The sequence below is a fragment of the Vitis vinifera genome, chromosome 11 (assembly GCF_030704535.1).
Source record: "Vitis vinifera cultivar Pinot Noir 40024 chromosome 11, ASM3070453v1".
NCBI lineage: Eukaryota > Viridiplantae > Streptophyta > Magnoliopsida > Vitales > Vitaceae > Vitis > Vitis vinifera.
This window is the reverse complement of record NC_081815.1, coordinates 211,297-232,178: the sequence shown is the minus strand read 5'-3', so window position 1 is coordinate 232,178 and position 20,882 is coordinate 211,297. Positions and strand designations below refer to the sequence as shown.

Below are 20,882 nucleotides of genomic sequence, written 5' to 3'. Positions count from 1 at the left end.
TTTTCCTGATAGGCAAAGAGATAATATAATAAGAGAACGCCTAAAATTGATAGCATCTACCATCACTAACTCTGCTTGTTCTTCATAAAGTCTAACCATAGAATCTGTATCCGTACCAACAGGTTAATCACCTAAAAGAACAATCTCAGAAAGAAGAGTAAGAAAACACACACACACACACACGTATAAGAAAAAAAAAGATATCTTACTCCACAAAAAACTAAATTTATCTGCAAAGACTGTAGGCATACACATTAAATACGCTTAGAGAGGAAAAATGTCTCTTACAAAAGAGACTACATGTTTTGCTCCTTGTTTGAGTAATTGGTCTATAGCTTGATAGCTAGGGAAGGAACCCAAGAAAAGAAGCATCCCGCCTTACTACCAATATCTATAATTTTGTGAAGCTAATTATTGAACTTCCATGAGTTTCTCTCCTTATTTATTTATTTATTTATTTGATCAGATAGTTTCTCTCCTTATTAGACACCTAAAAATTAACAACAGAATCTCCCTCTACATTTACCCAAAGCTTTGGGCTGTAGCAAGCCCTCCAGTAATGCTGGTATCTCTACCTCAATAGTTGAACTCATTCTGGAAGCTTTAGGGTGAGCCCTCAATACTGCACTCCAATGATCTCTAATCATGGCTCTTATACTTAATTGTTCAGGATTATCCAGAGAGCACCTATCGAAATTTAACTTTACTAGGAGGGAACCAATCAAACATAGTCTTCTCATGTGGTCTCTTGGAGGAGCAAACATTCTTCCCATGGAAGTATCATTAACATATTTTCACTAAGGCAATAAGATTTATGACAAGAATGAACAACCTACCTCAATCCCAAGGAAGTATCAAAGTGCATCCAATCTTCTTTGTTTTTATTTTTTATTTTATTTTATTTTTTTAATTTTGGGCACGGGGGTGGGAATGTTTTTTCCAATCTACAATAAACTCTAGGATTGATTGATGCCCTGATACCAAGTTAGAAGTCATTTTTTTTGTAAAATTAGAATTAAGAAAAAATAAAGAAGAAGAAAGAAGAAGAAAACCAGGTATCTATTTATATTTTAACCAAGATTGAATATATCCCTGATAATTAATAAAGAAAATAACTCATAACATAACATTACAAAATAATATAAATTCTAACGGTATCTATGTATGTATGTTTTATGTTTATGTTAAATGTGATATCCCAATGGCATGCAGGCTGCTTACACAGTAGGAGGGCACTCTTTCAATGCAGTTGACATTGAGTTCATTGTTCTGAAGATGAAGCCTCCAGCTCATCGCCCACAAATAGTATGCACCTTCTTTAAATATGGCCTTCCCTGCTCCAGTAAAAGATTTTGCTCATAATAGTTGATAAAACCATGCTGACTCATTGATGTAAATCTTTTGTTGGATGAGCCTGTTCCATTGGGTATGATCTATGTAAATATATAGGCATTTGCCACCAAGTGTGTGGACCCTTCCCCAACGAGCTGGGCCTTCAACCTTATTAGAAGGATGAGCTTGATTGATGGTTCAGCATGGCAATATCATTGTTGTTCAGTGTGATCAACATTACTCTTGATTCTCATGGGAAGCATCTAATATGTTTTTTTGAAGTTTATCTTAATCTTTTGTATTCTTTTCAAAATAGAGAAGCCAAAGTATCAATTCTGGTTCTGTTTCTTGTGAAAAGTGATCAGAACTTGCAAATTCACTTTTGCCAGCTTCTTTTAAATTTTGTTCAAATATTGATAAATCTGCATCTGTATTGCTGTATAACAAACATCTTACTTACATTATTTAATGTCAGGCCTTGCTTCTTGCTCTCCATAAATTCAAGGTATCTGAGGAGCAGAAAAAATATTCAATCGAGCATCCAGAGCCTCTCATAACTTTTGCACTGAGTTGTGGGATGCATTCCTCGCCTGCAGTAAGGGCTCTTTTGCTGCTTGTTTCCATTTTGCCTGATTGAGATATTTCTTTATTAAAGAATCATGTTAGCAAAATACATGCCCATCAGGTGGATCACTTTCTTTGTTTCATTGTTGATTGAACATGTGACTAGAATAACAGAAAAGCTTCCTATCAGAGAATGAGAAAAAATACTGTAGCAAACTTACTGCAAAGATTTGAGGAGGCAAGTATGACAGTAGATAATACACTTCATAAGATGGTGGTGCCTTGAGTCTACACAATTATGTAGTAGATATTGGATATGGTTCTTGTTGTGAATGAAGTCATTGACTCTTTGATAAAGGGCTAGAGTGTCTGTGAGTTGGAGATTGATAAGGCTTATGATCATGTTAGTTAAGATTTATTGCTTGTAGAGTTAAAATGGCTTTGCTCAGGATTTGATTGGATGGATTAGAACTTTCATTTTCATAGCCAGATTTTATATTGGTTAATGGTTCCCAGATGGGTTTCTTCCAGGGCCTTAAGAGGGAAGTGGTAGGGGGCATTAGAAAGGGCTTGTTTGACAATGTTTTAAAAAACGGTTCTCAAAAGACAGTTTTTCAGAACAATTTTTAAAAAGAGTTCTTAATTATTTTCAGGAACAAAATTCAGTTTGGAACTTAAATGTGTAAGATAGTTTTCTCAACTTATTCTTCATGAAATTATTACGTATAATGCAAAGCTTTCCAAAGTATTCTCCATTTTTTTAATTAATTATCACAATACTCTACAAAAAACACTTGAAAACACATCAAATTTGTTCAAAAAATAACCTATTCCCATAACAAATTCTCAAAAAATTATTTTTAGTTGAAAAATTATCAAACATATTTTTTTAAGTTAGAAAACTATTTTCTATTCTAAAGAATAGATAATTATTTTCAAGAATAGTTCCCAAACAAGCCTAAGATTTTTTAAAAAATTTTGTGATTAGTAGTTAAGAGTTGAAATTACAAATTATTCATTCTATTACCATTTGAGTGTGGGAGTGAGGTTGGTGTGAAGGCTCTTTAAGAAAGACAACTTCTTTGTAGGGGAAGGAGAGAGCAGCTATAGAGCTGTAGAATTTAATGCTTCTTAAGAGGTTGGCTTCTTAATATAGCAGGTATTATGGGAGATCCTTACTGCCAATCAACTCATGAAATAGGGATCTTTGGTTAAATGGGTTCTGCCTTTGCATGCAAATAGATGAATTGACTATTCGAAGTCCTTATTCGTTCTGGATGTGCACAATTTCTGGTCCTTATCATTTGCCTTGTTCAGGGTGTCTTGGATGTTACCTCATTCTATCAAAGTATCTTTGCCTATTAATATGACAATATTGTGGAGGAAAGAAAAGGCTGTGACAGAGGCTTTGATGGAGGATGGCCCCATTGCTTGTCTAGTGCATTTGGAGAGGGTGAAATGGAGAATGTTTAATAGGTTGGTGTGCGAAGAATCAGTGTCTTTTAATATATATTTTTTTTCTCAAATCTCTCCTTGTTTGATTGAGTGATTTTGTGGAAATAGGGAATTTATCTTTTTTAGATTAAACTAATAGTGAAGGTTACTTTGGCTAATGGTGCTTCTTGTATACTACTTGGCAGTAAGCTTTATGACTATTGTATTTGTTCTTTTGGCTACTGGTGCTACTTGTATATTTCTTACATGGTAAAGTATGCGCCTATTGTATTTGTTTGCTTGGCTATTTGTGATCTTATATACTTCTATTGGATTAAAGGTTTACATATATATATATATATATATATATATATAAACAAATTATCTGTAGCTTCTTTTGTTGGTGGAAAGTAATTCTTTTCCTTGAAAAACTTGTTCTCCATCATCTTGTGGTACCTTGATTTTTATTTTTATTTTCGTTTTCTAATTCAGGTGAGAATCTTCAAGCCTGGAAATGTGAACGAGACTCTAAAGAAGTCATTGAAGGATTATGTGCAAGCATCTGTCGGAATAAGCAACAAAGGGAAACTATTGGTGCCAAAGTTCTTGTACTGCTTTGCCAAAGGTATTGTAGAGGACTCTCTGCTCCCTGAGTGGATCTGTCAATTCCTCTCCCCAGAACAAGCTGCAGTGGTTAGAGATTGTTCATCAAATCCCAAGCGGAGGCTCCTTAGTGCTCGGAGCTTCAGTATTCTATCATTTGATTCAAGATTTCGATATCTCTTCTTATTGGAAGACAGGACCTTGCCTAAAAGGCATGGAGTCAACGGGAATGATTGATTTTATATTGAACAGCTGCCAACAGCCCTCCAAAGCAAGTAAGCATTGCTTTGGAAAAATTGGTTTAAATTTTTATATAAAACAGCTATTTTTTTTGCTGAATAGAAAGATTGACTGGGGAGCATAGGGAGGAAGCCTCGACTGAAAGGGCTCACATCTGATCAGCTTAAAGACTGGACAAGTTGTCACAACTACAACTGATCCTGATGACCTTGTGGCTGCTCAGTCGTGTTTTGCTTATTTGAATGATGGATGCTGCAGAGATAATTGGTAAAAGTTATTTTGTACAGCAGTAAATTGTGTAAATAGTTCTTGTCTGGAAACTTGAATGGAAAGGTATGGTCTGGGAGGAACTACTCATTGCAACTGGTACAAGTGCAATACAAAGTCTAGAACACATGGCAGATCCAATCCAAAGAATCTGGCATCATGGATGCTGGAGCCGTTCCAACCCTGCTCAATCCTAGAATCCGGCCCCACTTCCAACAAAGTGGAGCAGACTGCCAACCCATCTAAGTGGCTGATTGATAGTGATTCTAGGAAGCACTTTTAATATTTTTAATACTTCAAAAAAAATTTCATCATTCAAGAGTTAACAATGTTAGAAAAAGTTTTCTAGAATCACTCCCAATCACACTTCAAATCTGCTTGTAAATGATTTCTAATGTGGTACAAGTGAATGTTATGGCAAGTAGTTGTATGTGATTTTGAGAGGATGTGGACCGGGATGGGCGTGGAAATCATGATAAGCCATTTTTATAATTAGAGCTAGCATGAGATGAATTTATGAAGCATTCTGCAATTATCTAATTGAACCAAATATGAGAGAATTTTCAAAAAATGCTACTTCTCTTTGTATATATATTTAAGTAAGAAAAATTGGTTTCTACATGGTATACATGGCCGTGCAAGGATATGGAAGGTCTCTATTCCCATATACTACAGGCAACTAAAATGTATACTAATGATGCTAATTTTCACTTTTCCCACCCCAACCATCAACACCACCCAGAAAAGAAAGAAAAACATGCGATTCTGGTCAAAGCATAAAAAGGACAAGTGATGAAACAAAAAGTGCAATTGATACACTTCTAATCTAAAGGTCTGGACAATCTGCTGAAGAATCAGCTGTAAAATGACATGTTGAGCTTCCAGGTGTGCAGTGGTCCTGAAAATCATCCCTTATAGATCAAATTTGATAGCTTCGCTGAACCATTGCTATGGCAGGAGAGCATTCAATTGTGTGCTGAAGAGATCTCCTAGAGCTCCTCGAACATCCATCTGAACAGATCCAGAAAGATCAGAATTTCAATAATATGAGTTGCTAATCACCAACTGGCAACTAATATGTATTGGCAAAACTTTATAGTAGGAATTACTGCATTGCACTGATTTGGAAGTTTCAAATAAAATATTCACGTGGAATGATGATTTGTCATATTGTAAAGATGCTCCCCAAATGAATTAATAATATACTTTAATCAGAACAGTTGTTTAGAAGAGGGAGATTACCTGGTCACAGCATACAAGTTTAGTAATCAAGGGATAGAACTCTCTCAAGTGTCTTCTGAAAATCTGATTGTTCATAAAGGACATGCTTTTCAGCACCTGAAGATGAAAACTTAAAGAAATCATTTCTGTTGTCACTGCAATCCATAGATTTAACAGGACAAGGGATCAAGACAATTTGTCAACCAACAGCAATTATATTATAATAATATGATCATTAAAATGAGGTCAAACACCATCACACCCAAAGATTAGATAAGGATTTTTTTAGTGTTCTATATCCAAAGCAAAGGAATATTACTTCACCTGGTTGTCCTCTTAGCCTAAAAGTTGAACCATATATGAGGCAAGCCGCAGTGCACAATAGTAAGAACTAACTAATATTAAGTAGAAGGAAAATAGACTTTAATGCAAGGGGAAGGCTGGTTGTTGTGACATGGGATGACCGAGTCTGTTGTCTAGCACAGTTTATACTCGGAGCATGACCAATGCAATCACAGGAGCAGTTGCATTTGGTAAGTATGGAAATACAAAGTAGTAGCATCATTTATGAGGAGCTAAAGGCCAATATTCCTTCATAGATAATTGACGTTGAGTCAAGAATGACTGTGACCATGAGTGATTGTGAAGAAGATGGTCCTGCCACCTATCTTGCGTTAAATGCAATGATCAGAGACCAGAAGAAAACATCCATTTTTTCTTTTCTTGAAAGGGCAGATGAAGGTTGACAAATTGAACCAATGTTTTCCAAAATTCTAATGCCATAAGCAGATTCCATCACTATTTACTATGAATTTTGCACCTTCAAAAGATATCAAAGAAGGTTGCTCTTACATCATAAGGCTGATGTTAGTATATAAAAACTAAATGATTCAGCTGTTACACTCCAAATTGAGCAATAGATCACAGAGAGCAAGACTCCAGCATATATGTTTCATACCTTAACAATGATCGGAGAACGTAACTCCAGAACTCTATGAATATCCATATTAGTTGTTTCCCCCACAGTAGACTGGAGGTCAGATGCCTCCCTCAGAATCTGTCCACAGAAAGACACCAGTTTCTCTTCCGCTATTCCTACAAGTTTCTCATCTGCATTAAAATTTTCAGTGAAGCTTGAATCACCCTGAGAACCATTAGATTCCAGATGTTCCTCTTTTTTGTTATTCAATCCTGAAGTTGTCTTCTGTAATATGTCTAGATATATGCAGGTTCCTGCTAACTCCTGACGAAGAAGATTCAAAGGTGGCCTATCCAATCATGAAATGGCTATCAGTCTTGCAGTTCAAGGTTACAAGGGGGAAAAGATTCAAATGCAAAACTTACTAAAAAAAAAACAAAAAAACAAAAAAATTGAAAAGAAATACACTACCTCTCAGCAGGAATATGGTGCATGCGCATTCTTAGGTTAGTATATGAATTATATGAAGCAGCAAACTCCAACACAGCTAATAAGATTTCCATCATGGTAACCTTTTGTGATCTGTTCAACTTGCTCCAGTATTTCTTCTGCAGTAAATATTTTAATGAGAAAGCAATTCTGAACAATCAAATGGTGCAGTACCAAATCCCTCTAGAGCAACAGAAAGATAAATTGAAAATCAGTGAGCCTAATGAAGGCATTTAGAAGAACAGAAAAATATCCAAATATGCTACAGCCTTGCAGCTGTTGGAATGGTGGATATTTTAATGAGAAAGCACTTCTGAACAATCAAATGATGCAGTACCAAATCTTTCTAAAGAAACAGATGTAAATTGAAAACCAGCGGGTCTAATGAAGGCATTGAGAAGAACAGAAAAATATCTAAGGATGCTACAGCCTTGCAGCTGTTGGACCAGCCTTACAAGTTTGTACAAAATTTCATCAAGTTGGTTTTGAACAGATCTGACATTACTAAAAAGGTGGAATTCATCAAACTGAGAGCAATGAAAAGAGTAATGTTAAAAAAAACAATAACCAGATTCATACCTGGATGCTATCAATGGCACCCAGAAGTAATAATTGAGTGACACATTTGCCCCTAATGGTTCCCAACAGTAGATTTTCTTCCTTGTCCTTAGTATCAGGCTCCACAGCATCAGGAAACTATAATGGTATTAGATCAAGGAAAAAAAGAAGTGAACATAATAATAAATAAAAAATCCTGTCACTTAACAAGCAGATGAAACAGCATTCAGTACAGTATAACTGAATTTGTATTCTATACCAAGAAATGAAGGCACTGCAGGCAGAATCATTCACAATTATAGACCATTACTCCAATATTTGCAGTACAGTTATTGGCACAAATACAAGCAAATTTTCCAAGAAAAAAAACTACATTTCAACAAGTTAAACAATTTTCTTACTTTGAAATGTTCAATTAGGACACTTACACAGACCTAATTGGAATATATTCTTCAAATATTATATAACTGTTTCATAAACCTACCATATATATATATATATATATATATTAGCTTCTCCAAGTTCAAACACTCCCTTCGCTGCACTACTCAGTTTCAAACTGAAACCAACAAAAACATCCTTCCAGATCTATTTATTTCTGTGGCAATTTATTTATCATCAGTATCTGAAGACGTTTCCATTTTCTACCTCAACTCAAGAAAAATCTTTCTGAATCCCTTTGTTTTCCCCTTTTCTTTTCTTTCTTCCCAAAAACTATTTGAAACATGATGCTTCTTCAAGATTCTTCTGTTAGGATATCTAATTAGCAGACTAACACAGACCTAACCAGAATATAATTTTTAAGGATTGGCTTCTCCAAGTTCAGGCATCCCTTCACCAAGTGCTCTGTTTCAAACTAAAAGAAATCACAATGTCCTTCTAGATCTAATATCTCTACATACCTAAAAGATTGAGTCATCCACTTTGTTATGAGCAGTTTGGAAGGAGAGGAATTCAAGGATTTTTGCGCTGGATGGAGGAACTTGGGAATCTATTTGGCACTTGATAATTTCTCTCTCTCTCTCTGGGCCTCTATCTCCATAGATTTTTATGTTACTCCTTAGAGCATTCTATAGCTTGATTGGAACTTGATTTGTCAATCAAAGAGGATAGGCAGTGAGTGATTTCTTGTTTGGATTCCGCATCTAGTGGGTTCGATTAACTTAAACTTGGTTCGCATGCTTTTGCCAACCCAAGTCAGTTGGGAATTAGAGGTGTGATTAGGGATCACCATGTTATAGTGTTGAGAGCCTTCTCGAAACCAGCAGGAACGGGCTTGGCCACTGAGACAGATTTTAACTCTAATGAAGGACTATTGCAGGCTACGGTTTTGTATCTACCCAATTTATGGGTGGCATGGGATTCTACTATTGTGATCTCATGGATGCTAAAGTCAGAGAGTGTTTTCTTTTAAGTACGCCAAGCAGCTTCACCAAATTTTGGATGTAGCTAGTAACTCGGGTTGTGGTCTCTGTGCTTAACTAATCGTGTAGCAGGTCAATTAGCTAACTGAGAAGCTAGGTAAAGGTTTCTTTTGTAAGGGAATTTGTACCACATTGTGTTGTGCATTGTTTCTCTATCTTATACATGTTCTTGTTTCATCCTTGAAAGCTATGTTGCCACTTATGCAGTTTACCCATTTTTCTTATCATCCTTTCTTCTAAATTTTTGGAAGGATTCCTCATCCTATGCTTACATTTAAAAATTCATATCAATAAATTATTTGCCCTTTGACAAAAAAGAAAATGCTAGTCATCCTCTTCATTTTCAGTCAAATATATCATGAAGATATTTCTAGTTTGTAACTTGTCAGCTCAAGCAAACGCTTTTAGATTCCTTTTTCTATTTGTTTTTGTCAAAAACTATTTCATGTATGATGTCTCTTCAAGATTGTTTTATTATATGATCATTGTTCTGTTGCATAACCAATTTTCCAAAAAGCTTAAGCTTGTAGACCCACAATGTATATCATGCACTCCAACACCCTCCCTCAAGGGTAGCCTCTTTTTGGGCTAACACATGGGTATAATATAGTGAGAAAATAAACATGCTAAGAGGTTTGAAGACAACTTCCCATCAAACGAGGTTTTGATACTATATTAGATAATCAATTTTCCTAAAAACTTAAGATTGTAATATTTGGGCCCCACAATGTATATCATGCACTCCAATAGTTTCTTCTTTTTCTTTTTTCTTTTTTCTTTTTTTTTCTCTCTTACCTTCTTCTTTTTTCCCTTCTTTTTTTTTTTCATTTTTATTTTAATTTCTCCATTTTAAAAAATTCGTTTAGCTTCATATTTATATTCTACTTTGTTTTATATTTTGTTGATTTTGTATATGTAAGTTTTGGTCTCAATTCATGATTTTATCCATGGAGATGTTTCTAACATCCTTCTAGATCTAAAATCTTTAGGCAACAAAAACTTTGGTTATTCTCATATATCTTTGACTTTTTCTTTTTTCAAGAACAAAGTATTTAGTTAAGAATTTAAAAAGTACATGTGAAAGATGAAGAATCCTTCCCAAATATACAAACTTTGATCAAATAGGACCAATGAATAAGTTTTCTCCAAAATACAAAAAAAATCTATACCTCAATATAACACCGCATGAAACTGAAACTATACAAAGAAAACTAATTCTACTCTCTATAGGGATCAATACATCTACAAAAAGAGACTGGAAGTTTGGAGCTTTGCTCCACACTTTGCTTTTTTGACTCTTTTGATTCACACACTAAATTCCAATTGAGCCAAATTACATTGAGAGGAATGCTCCTAAAAGTTGTAGTTGTTGAGGCCCTCTTCCCCTTTGAAAGCCACTTCCCAAAAAGGGCTATATTCTTAACATGTTAGCATGACAACCATTAGGGTGAATCACATAGATACTCAATATCACCTTATGCCAAAAAGCAACACTTACATTAGAAAACCTCAAACCCCCTTCCCCCTTAGACTTTTGCACACTAGGTCCCAACTAATGAGATGATCTCTCTTTCCCTCTCCTACCCCTGATTAAAGAAAATTCCTTTGCATTTTCTTAATCATTGTCGCCACTACTGATGGAATCTTAAGCAAAGAGAGGAAGTTACTAGGAATGTGAGACAAGCAAGACTAGATTAGAATTATTCTTCCAACTAAAAATAAAATTTTTTTTCCAACCATCCAATCTCTATGACATTCTATTGACCACTAGATCCTAAAAAGCACTAGCCTTTGGTTAAGGGCCACTCAGAAACCTTACATTTGAGCATTGAAACCAATCTAATATTCTAATCTTGATTCATGTTAATACCAACTAAAGTAATCTCATCTAAATTGATCTTAAGCCCTTAAATGCACCCACAAAATCATCAAGATTAGCTTAAGTTTTTGCAAATCTTCCATGTTAGCTCTTGAAAGGAATAGATGGTGTCATTTGCAACTTGCAAGTGATACACTCTAGTTCTACTCCTTACTAGGAAATCTTCCAAGAGATTGCTCTCCTTCACTCTCAGCATCATTCTATTGAAGATGTTAGTTGCAATGGTAAAGAGAAAAAGGGAAAGAGGATCTTCTTATCTAAGACCTTTGGTTGCTTTAATCCAGCTTTAGGTGCCACCATTCACTAAGACCACAAAATTTGTTGAGGATAGACATTCCTTCATCCAAGACCTCCATTTAGTACTAAACCTCTTCCTTTTTAGGCTTGATCCAAGAAGCCCCATTCCCATGATTAATCCTTTTCAATAAAACTTAAAAACCATGCCCTTCTCTCCCAATTTTGTTTTTTCTCATCCACCATTTGGTTGGCTATTAGTGCTATCTCTAAAATTTGTCTCCGCTCAATAAAAGCTCCCAACGAGAAATGAATGGTTTTGTGAAGGATTACTCAAATACAACCTAATAAAACTTAGGATATAATCGAATATAGACTTGCGACCAGGTTGATAGGTCTGAATTTTGAAACTTCGATAGTTTGACTCCTTTTCGGCACAAGAGCTATGAAAGTAGCGTAGATACTTTGGTCTATTACCCCACTATTGTGAAACTCCGTGAACACTTTTAATAAATCCTCCTTAATCACATTCCAACACTCTTAAAAACATTGCTATGGAGAAACAATCAGCCCCTAGTGCCTTTTCCTTGTCAAACTAAAAGATAGCATTATAAAATTCCTCTTCAGTAAAGGGGCGATCGAAGCAATTAGTGCTCTCTATTGAAATTGGAGATCAATCTAAACTTTCTAACATCCAAGGGTGTATTGGGGGTTTAGAGTATAATTTTCAAACAATCACACAATCTCTTCCGAAATGTTTTCAAGATTATCTAGTGTTGCCTTCTCTTCATTTACCAAGGATTTGATGAACTTCTTGTTTATCCTCCCATTACCCGCCCTATGGAAGTGCTTTGAGTTGCAATCCCCTTCTTTAACCCATATTACCTTACTTTTTGCCTCCAATGCATTTCTTACCTTAATAGTAGATCCTTCAGTTCCCCTTTCTCATAAGCCTTAAGAGCTGCCAACCGAGGCGACAAACTCCCTTCAAACTTATTTATTTATTTTATCATAAACGAAGAATATTGTATTAATGGTAGTAAAGATACAAGAGAAGGAAGATGGTCCTTCCCTCAAATTCCCTTCAAATTTATTGAGAAGGTATTCTTATTTCCATCTTTTTCAAGTTAAGAAAACACTTTCAGATTCCTTTTTCCTTTTCATTTTTCCCCTTTAAACTATTTCAAGTATATTTTTTTTTTGATAGGAAACAACACATGCATATATTGATAAAAAAAGAAGTACAATAGAAGGATGATGAATCCTCCCATCAGAGATGAAACTAAACAACAAAAAAGATAACAAGACACTACACTATGAAAACTACGAACAAGCTCCCTTGATTAGACCATCCCGTTGGAACTACACACTGCTAGCCAATCTAGTTGTAACAAGTTAAGGGGAATGCCCTTAAAAACGCAGAACAAAAAGCCCATAGAGAAGCAAGGAAATGAATGGAATCCCAAAGATTCTCTGAATTCCTAGCTTTGTCCTCAAATATCCTGGCATTTCTTTCCCGCCACACAACCCAAATTAAAGTTATGCACGCATTTTGCCACAAAACCATCCCTCTCTTGGAGTTGCCAAAACGTTTATAGTATATGGACATCATGTCTAAAATGCTTCTCAGAAGAACCCAATCCATCTTGGCTAGCTGAAATAATTTGTGCCAGAACCCCAACGACACAGAATAATATAGGAAAAGATGATCTGCTGAACCATTTCAAGTATAATGCCTCTTCAAGATTGTTTTGTTTACGACCATTGCTTCTTCTTCTATTCATGGAGTTGTCTACAATATCCTTTCAGGTGTAATATCTATATATAGCTAAAACCTTTGGTTATGTGAAGATTTTTCTCTCTTCTTTTTTAGTCAAATATAATGTGAAGATATTTCTATTTTCTCTCTTTTTCTTTTTTTCTTTTTCCTTTCTTTCACTTATTCATTAATTTTTCCCTATTTTAAAAAAATGGTTTTTTAGCTCCTATTTATCTTCTAATCTCTTTTCATATGTTTATTGTTCCCTTGTATGTAAGTTTTGGTCTTCATTCATGATTTTATCTGTGTAGTCGTTTCAAGTGTCTTGACATAGATGCTTAGAGACTTAGGTTTTCCTTCTTCCTCCCCCCCCCCCCCCCAATTATGGAGGCAATCTAGGTAACTAGGGTTTGGAATAAAAGATGATTGCACTCTAACCTTTGTTGTCCAATGGAGATTAAGTTAATCTCTTGGAATTGTAGATGATTGAATGATGGGGAGAACATGAAGGTTGAAAAGTCTTTCTTCAAGTCTCAAAGGGTGAATTTGGTTCCTTTATAAGAAACCAAAGTTGACTATGTTAGTAGAGTTTAATAGAAATCTTAATTTGGGCACGTCTTCAAAAAGGGTTTGCAATAGATGATAGATGTGCAATCGAGATGTGATGGTTTTCTGGGATCATTAGGTGTTGGATTTAGTTGGGATTGAAGCAAGGGTGCGCTCCAATTTCTTTCCATTCTAAATGCTACAAGGTTCATTTCGTTGGGGTGACTTTAGGGTTTATGGTCCAATTATTGGGAGAAAGGCTGTTTTTTTTTTTTAAAAAAAAAAAAGGCAAAAGGACTTTAATTTAGTTGGACTCCCTTGTGAAAAAAGGAATTGCTCTCAAACCCCAGAAGCTACGAAAAGATTTTTTGAATTTATAGAAGAGTTCAATGTGGCAAGATGGAACTAGAGATTTGCTATGGGAAGGATAGGCTTTGGAGACTAGTTATCTTAGGTAAATATGAAGAGGAGGAACAATGGTTGCATTCTAATGAGGGGAGGGAAGGGTTTGGTGTGGGGATGTGGAAAACGACTAGAAGAGGGTGGACGAAGTTTCTTTGTAGGACTAGCTTAATGGTGGCTGATAGTAGAAGAGATGTTTTGGCAATATTTTTAGTGCAGTGATGCTTTATTAAGGCAATGGTATCCATTCCTATTCTCCACTGCATTGCATAAAGGATGCTTGGGCAGTCAACATTTAGGAGTGTGGAGAAGGTACTGGGATCCTTTCTCCTTAAGAAACTTTCGTGATTGCATATTGGATAGTGTGTATTCTTTCTTAGGTAGATTCAGGAGGTGATGGTGTCAGGATGCATTGATGTAAAGGGATCCAAAGGATGGAAAGTTCTTTATTCAATCAATCATTAACTATTTGGAGTCTGTTTCAAGTGGTCCTTCACCAACAAAATAAGTGTGGAGTTTGAGACCCCCCCAACACAGGTGGGTTCTTTGCTTGGGAGGCAACTTGGGAAATGATCTTGGCAATGTATAAACCGAGAAGAAGGGATGGCCTCTAGCCAATTGGTGTTGTTTATGTAAGATCAATGAGGATCTGGTCAACATATCCTTCATTGCAGCAGAACAGAAGCTTGGACAATTTGGTATTCTTGCTCTTTGGTTTCTCTTAGGTGTTGCCATGATCAGTGAAGGAGTTACTGGAGTGACATGATAGTTTTGTGGAGAAAGAAAATAAGAAAGTGTAGAGATCGGAACCTTTCTTTTTGTTTTGGCCTATTTAGCAAGATCCAATCTATTGGATTTTTTATGGTATCAATGTGGCTCCAAATACCAGAACCCACCACCCCTCTATGCCTTGTCTTAATAAGTCATTGACAGATTAAAACTCCCATTGCACCTAGGGGGCTTCAGGGGACATGAAGTCCCTAACAAACTCTTCAACTAAAATGGTTCTTTTGCTTAGCCAATTGATTTGCTAACTAGTTCATAATCCAAGCTTCCAATCAAAAGAGCTTTTGGTATATCTATAAAGGTAAATTATCCGGACAGTAGAAGAATCACCAAGATCCTCCCTTGCCAGTGAAGCCCAAGAAATGATAACAACTGAATCTCCTTTCACTTTAGGGCATCAAGACTACTTCTATCAATCCCTCCAATAAATACGGTTTCTGCCTCAATAGGTAAGCTAGTTTGTTGTTCTCATATTATGTTAAGGGTTTTTAGACTCAATATTATAAATAGATTGGAAAGTATAGAAAAGTCAAGAAAACAAAACCTTAACCTCTTTGATATTCCTTTTCTTCTATTTTTCTCTTTTTTCCTAACCCTACATATAGTAGGTTAATTTTTCCAACTTGGAATTAGAACTAGATCAATCCTTGAATTTCCCTATCCTTTTTTTTAAATATAATGTCGAGCTGTAAATAGGTTGTAATTGAGTTGTAAATAGAATAAGAGAATTATTTTAAAATCCCTTAAATTGAGGGATTCAATTAGATAGTTTTTTGGTTTAGGAATAAGTTAATTTCCTATTATGTCTCTTGTTTCCTATTTCTTCTCTTGTAATCTCCTATATAAACTGTGTATGGTCAATCTAAGATATTGAACTTATTATTTTTCATCCCATATTTCGTGTCATGATATCAGAGCAGTAGGTTTTTAAAACCTGGGCATCATTCTGGCCTTCATAGTTGGATTTTTTTTTATTCACATTTTCTTTCTCTGCTTTGTTTTGCTCTATTTTCTGAAAGGCCAAACAGAGTATTTCACGTGTTCTTTTACCAGCCTTCATTGCTGCTGGTTTTTTATTTCGCGATCTGCCTTAATTCCTAAGAGATCAGGTTTTTCGTGGAAGATGTCCAAGGTTGCAGAGACGACTACTACAACACAATCGAAGGAGATTGTTCAATCTCAACAACTCGGGGAATTGCAAAACATTCAGGTTGTGTATAGGCTGGATGGAAAAAATTACCATAAATGGTCTCAACTTGTTCGCACTGTGCTGAAAGGGAAATGGAAGATCAATCATCTTATGGGTACAAGGCCAAAACCAAGAGATCCCCGTTTTTAAGCATGGGATGAAAAAGATTCTATGATTATGGTGTGGTTGAGGAATTCTATGACTTCTGAGATTAGTGACACATGTATGTTCTTGGCTCCAACTAAGGATATTTGGGATGCAATCCAACAGACGTATTCAAAAGCTAGAGATGCGGCTCAAGTATATGAGGTTAAGGTGAAGACGATTGCTCCAAAACAGGGAAGTAAAACCGTTATTGAATATGCCAATCAATTGAAAGCTTTGTGGCAAGAACTTGATCATTATAGGGTGATAAAAACCAAATGTCCTGAAGATGCCGCTGTTCTAAAGGATTTTATTGAACAAGATAGAGTCTATGATTTTCTTGTTGGGCATAACCCAGAATTTAATCAAGTGAGAATCCAGATTCTTGGTAAGCAGGAGGTTCTGAGCTTTATTGAGGTGGTGGCACTGATTTGAGGCGAGGAAAGCCCAAGGAGTGTTATGCTTGAACCACAAACCTTGGATGGATTAGCCCTAGTTGCAAAAACAGAACATTCAGAGCAAGGAAAGAATGATCTGCCAAAACACTTAGGTAGAGACAATCAGTGGAAAAAGAACAAGGACAATCTCTGGTGCACCTATTGCAAGAAATCAAGGCACACAAAAGTGAAGTGTTGGAAGTTGAATGATAAGCCACCGAGTCGTGAATGGGGAAACCGTGGAGGGCAGCAAAGGCCTCAAGCACACATAGCAGAGCAGCCCAAAACTGAGGAAAATTCAGCAACAAGCAGGTTCAATAGTGAAGAAATGGAGAAGCTAAGAAGTTTGTTGGGATCCCTTGACAAACCTACTGGAACTTGTTCTTTGGCTCTTTCAGGTACACCTTCTCTTTTTGCATAAATGTCTCACACAGGGTTTATGATGACTATTGGATAATAGACTTCGGTGTCACAGACCATATGACCTCCAAATCTCAACTTTTCCATACCTAAACCCCAAGCCAAAGTAACAAGAAAATTGCAGTGGCCAATGGCTCTTTAGCTACCGTTATAGGAAAGGAGCGGTCTTTACCACCTTGAATCATCTCAAAAAACTAGTAATAATTTGTCATTTTCTTTTCTTAGTTCCTCAAATAAAGATACCATTTGGTTGTATCATCTACGTCTAGGTCATCCATCTTTTAGGGTTTTAAAGGTCATGTTTCCTCATTTGTTCCAAGGATAAGATATTTTTGAGTTTCATTGCGAAACTTATGAATTGGCAAAACATACTCGTGTATCTTTTCCTATTAGCAATAAAAGAAGTTTTCATCCTTTTCATTTGATTCATAGTGACATATGGGGTCCTTCGACTATACCTAATGTTTTTGGGGCTTGTTGGTTTGTATCCTTAATTGATGACTGCACTCGGGTTACATGGATCTTTCTTCTTAAACAAAAATTTGATGTTAGCATTGTTATACCTAATTTCCACTCTATAGTTCAAAACAATTTGGGGTTAAAATAAAAAGCTTTAGGACAGACAATGCTAGAGATTACTTCAATCGGATTTTGTCACCCTATTTTCAATCACAGGGCATTCTCCATGACTCATCATGTGTTAACACACCCCAACAAAATGGGGTAACTGAGAGGAAAAATAGGCATTTACTCAACACAACCCGAGCCTTACTCTTTCAAGGGAATGTTCCTAAGTCCTATTGGGGTAGAATTCCCTCACGAGTGTTAGACAACAAAAGCCCCATAAACATACTCAAGAGTTACTATCCACACTTCAAAGCCTCAAATGGGCTCACTCCTAGGGTATTTGGGTGCACTGCATTTGTTCATGTCCACAACCAACATAGAGATAAGCTAGACCCTCGAGCCATAAAATGTGTCTTCCTTGGTTACTCATCCACTAAAAAAGGATACAAGTGTTACAATCCCTCAGCCAGAAAATTTTACATCTCTACAGATGTCACCTTCACGGAAAATAAACATTTTTTCCCCAAGTCCTCTCTTCAGGGAGAGATTTCAATGATGGAAGATAGTCTTTGTGAGTACTTTGAACCTCTTGACCTTCCTCATGTCTCAACCCATGGTGATGAAGAACCTGAGTCATCTAAGCTAATCACACCTGAGTCACCCAATTTTACCACTGAACCCATGTCATCCCATGTTCCAGCCAGTGTCAATCGCAATTTTCCACAGTTTCCTAAGGTGTATTCAAGGGAAAATGCCATTCCAAAACAAAAGCATGTCCAAGAATCCAACTCAGACCCTGGGAATGAAATCACGATAAGATCAAATAAACCTTTACATACACAACCTGGTGAAACTTCCACTGACTCAACAGACAACCTAGACCTAGACCTTCCCATTGCTATCAGAAAAGGCACCAGAGAATGCACAAACCGACCACTCTATCCACTATCACACTATGTGTCTCTTAAGCACCTATCACCAGCCCATAAGAATTTCATTATGAGTCTAAACACAACTATCATCCCTAACACTGTTTCTGAGGGATTGACAAAAAGGGAATGGAAGGATGCTATGAGAGAGGAGATGAGTGCATTAGAAAAGAATAAAACATGGGAGATTGTTGAAAGACTGAAAGGGAAAAACATTGTTGATTGCAAGTGGATTTTCACATTGAAATATAAGGCTGATGGATCTCTTGAGAGACATAAAGCAAGATTGGTAGCCAAATGGTACACTCAAACTTATGGAGTTGATTATCAGGAGAGTTTTACTCCAGTTGCAAAAATGAATACTGTAAGAATCCTGTTGTCACTGGCTGCCCACTATAATTGTCAACTCCTACAGTATGATGTTAAGAATGTATTTCTTCATGGTGATTTAGATGAAGAGATTTACATGAACATCCCATCGAGATTTGAGGGAAACACAGGTAACAAGGTGTACAAGCTGAAAAAGGCCATTTATAGGCTAAAACAATCTCCTAGGGCTTGGTTTGGGAGATTTGCAAAAGTCATGAAAGAGTCTGGGTACAAACAAAGCCAAGGCGACCACACTCTCTTCATTAAGCACTCGGCTGCAAGGGGAGTAACTGCTCTTCTAGTCTATGTTAACGACATCATAGTAACTGAAAATGATGAGAGAGAAAAGCATGAAGTGAAGCAGAGATTACCAGCAGAGTTTGAGATAAAGGAACTAGGGAAACTAAAGTATTTCCTCGGTATTGAGGTGGCATATTCCACACAAGGGATCTTCATCTCTCAACAAAAGTATGTAACTGATTTATTGGCAGAAGCAGGGAAGATTGGGTGTAAACCAATCTCTACGCCAATGGATCCAAACCACGAGTTGGGAGAAGCTAAAGAAGAACCAGTGATGGATAAAAGAATGTACCAGAGGCTGGTTGGTAGGCTCATATACCTTGCTCACACTCGCCCAAACATCGCCTACTTGGTGAGCGTGATCAGTCAATTCATGCATGATCAAAGAGAACCTTATCTTCAAGCTGCTTACAGGGTGGTGCATTACTTGAAAGGCAACCCCGGGAAAGGAATTTTGTTCAAGAAGAACAATACTCTTGCTCTAGAAGCATACACCGACGCTGACTATGCAAGTTCCCTAATGGATCAAAGATCAACTACAGGGTATTGTACTTTTCTTGGAGGTAATCTGGTAACATGGAGAAGTAAAAAGCAGAATGTGGTAACAAGGTCATCTGCAGAATCAAAGTTTAGGGCCATTACTCAAGGGTTGTCTGAACTACTTTTGCTGAAGATTATTCTAGATGATTTGAGAATCAAGTGGGATGGTCCTATGAAGCTCTATTGTGACAATAAGTCAACTATCAATATTGCTCATAACCCTATACAACACGATAGGGCAAAACATATTGAGATTAATAGACATTTCATCAAAGAAAAATTGGAGGAAGGAATAGTGTGTATGACATATGTTCCATCAGAGCATCAATTAGCTGATATCCTAACAAAAGGGCTGAACGGTTCAATATTTCACGATCTTGTATTCAAGCTGGGAATGGAAGACATTTATTCCTCAGCTTGAGGAAGAGTGTCGAGCTATAAATAGGCTGTAATTGAGCTATAAATAGAATAGGAGAATTATGTTAAAATCCCTTAAATTGAGGTATTTAGTTGATAGTTTTCTGATTTAGAAATAAATTAGTTTCCTATTATGTCTTTTGTTTCCTATTTCTTCTCTTGTAATCTCCTATATAAACTGTGTGTATAGTCAATCTAAGATACTGAACTTATTATTTTTCATCCCATATTTCGTGTCATATAATATAGCAGTACAATCTAACATAAGAATAATAAATGTACTCTAACAAGCTAGATCAACCTCAACTAGTTTATAAAAAGCTCTATCACACTACCCATGTGGTCTTTAAGCACTCTCCAATCCCCATTTGCCACAGATAGTACAAAGAAAACAATTCCTAAAGCTAGGATAAAGGTTCTAGGATGAGATGAACCTTTTAGAGACTTTGAGAAAATGTTCAAGAAAAATTCAGGCAACATTTGAGAAATGCTTAGAAACTTATACAAAACATTTATTTTTCCAATTATTCTCATGTCCTTTGCCATAATGATTCATATTTTTTAAGTCTCACTTTCTCAACATTTTTTCCCAATTATTCTCATGTCCTTTGTCATGTATCTCTCAAAAGGTGGAAGGCAAACTCTGATTAAGAGCACATTTTCTAGTTTACTAATCTATTATATGTCCCTCTTTGTCATCCCTAAGAGGGTAGCGGTGGAAAAGCTATAAAGGGATTTCTTTTGGGGAGGGGGAGATTTGGTTAACAAGCCACATTTGTTGAGTTAGCTGGTTGTGTGCTTGGAAAAATTGAAAAGGGGTTTGGGCTTTAGAAACATTTCGACCTTCAATAAGGCCCTATTAGGTAAGTGGTCTTGGAGATTTGCGACTGAAAGAGATCCTCTTTAGAAACAG

At 36.3% G+C, this 20,882-nt stretch overlaps 2 protein-coding genes across 3 annotated transcripts in view; one reads left to right on the top strand and one right to left on the bottom strand.

Moving 5' to 3' along the window:
• The window catches only part of LOC100243916 (uncharacterized), a 36,838-nt gene extending 32,315 nt beyond the window's left edge, over positions 1-4,523 (top strand). For both annotated transcript variants that reach the window (XM_010657762.3, XM_010657763.3), the window contains exons 9-11: positions 1,213-1,305; positions 1,808-1,927; positions 3,823-4,523. In XM_010657762.3, coding sequence (XP_010656064.1) covers positions 1,213-1,305; positions 1,808-1,927; positions 3,823-4,170 — 561 coding nt within the window. In that variant the 3' untranslated portion in view covers positions 4,171-4,523. The remainder of the gene's footprint in view (positions 1-1,212; positions 1,306-1,807; positions 1,928-3,822) is intronic.
• A 477-nt stretch (positions 4,524-5,000) lies between these two features.
• LOC100249070 (brefeldin A-inhibited guanine nucleotide-exchange protein 5) overlaps positions 5,001-20,882 on the bottom strand; it is a 69,194-nt gene continuing 53,312 nt past the window's right edge. The window contains exons 30-34 of the mRNA XM_010657761.3: positions 7,649-7,765; positions 7,052-7,188; positions 6,620-6,929; positions 5,683-5,778; positions 5,001-5,451 (exon numbers count right to left, since the gene is read on the bottom strand). Of these exons, the coding sequence (XP_010656063.1) occupies positions 5,389-5,451; positions 5,683-5,778; positions 6,620-6,929; positions 7,052-7,188; positions 7,649-7,765 (723 nt within the window). The 3' untranslated portion in view covers positions 5,001-5,388. The remainder of the gene's footprint in view (positions 5,452-5,682; positions 5,779-6,619; positions 6,930-7,051; positions 7,189-7,648; positions 7,766-20,882) is intronic.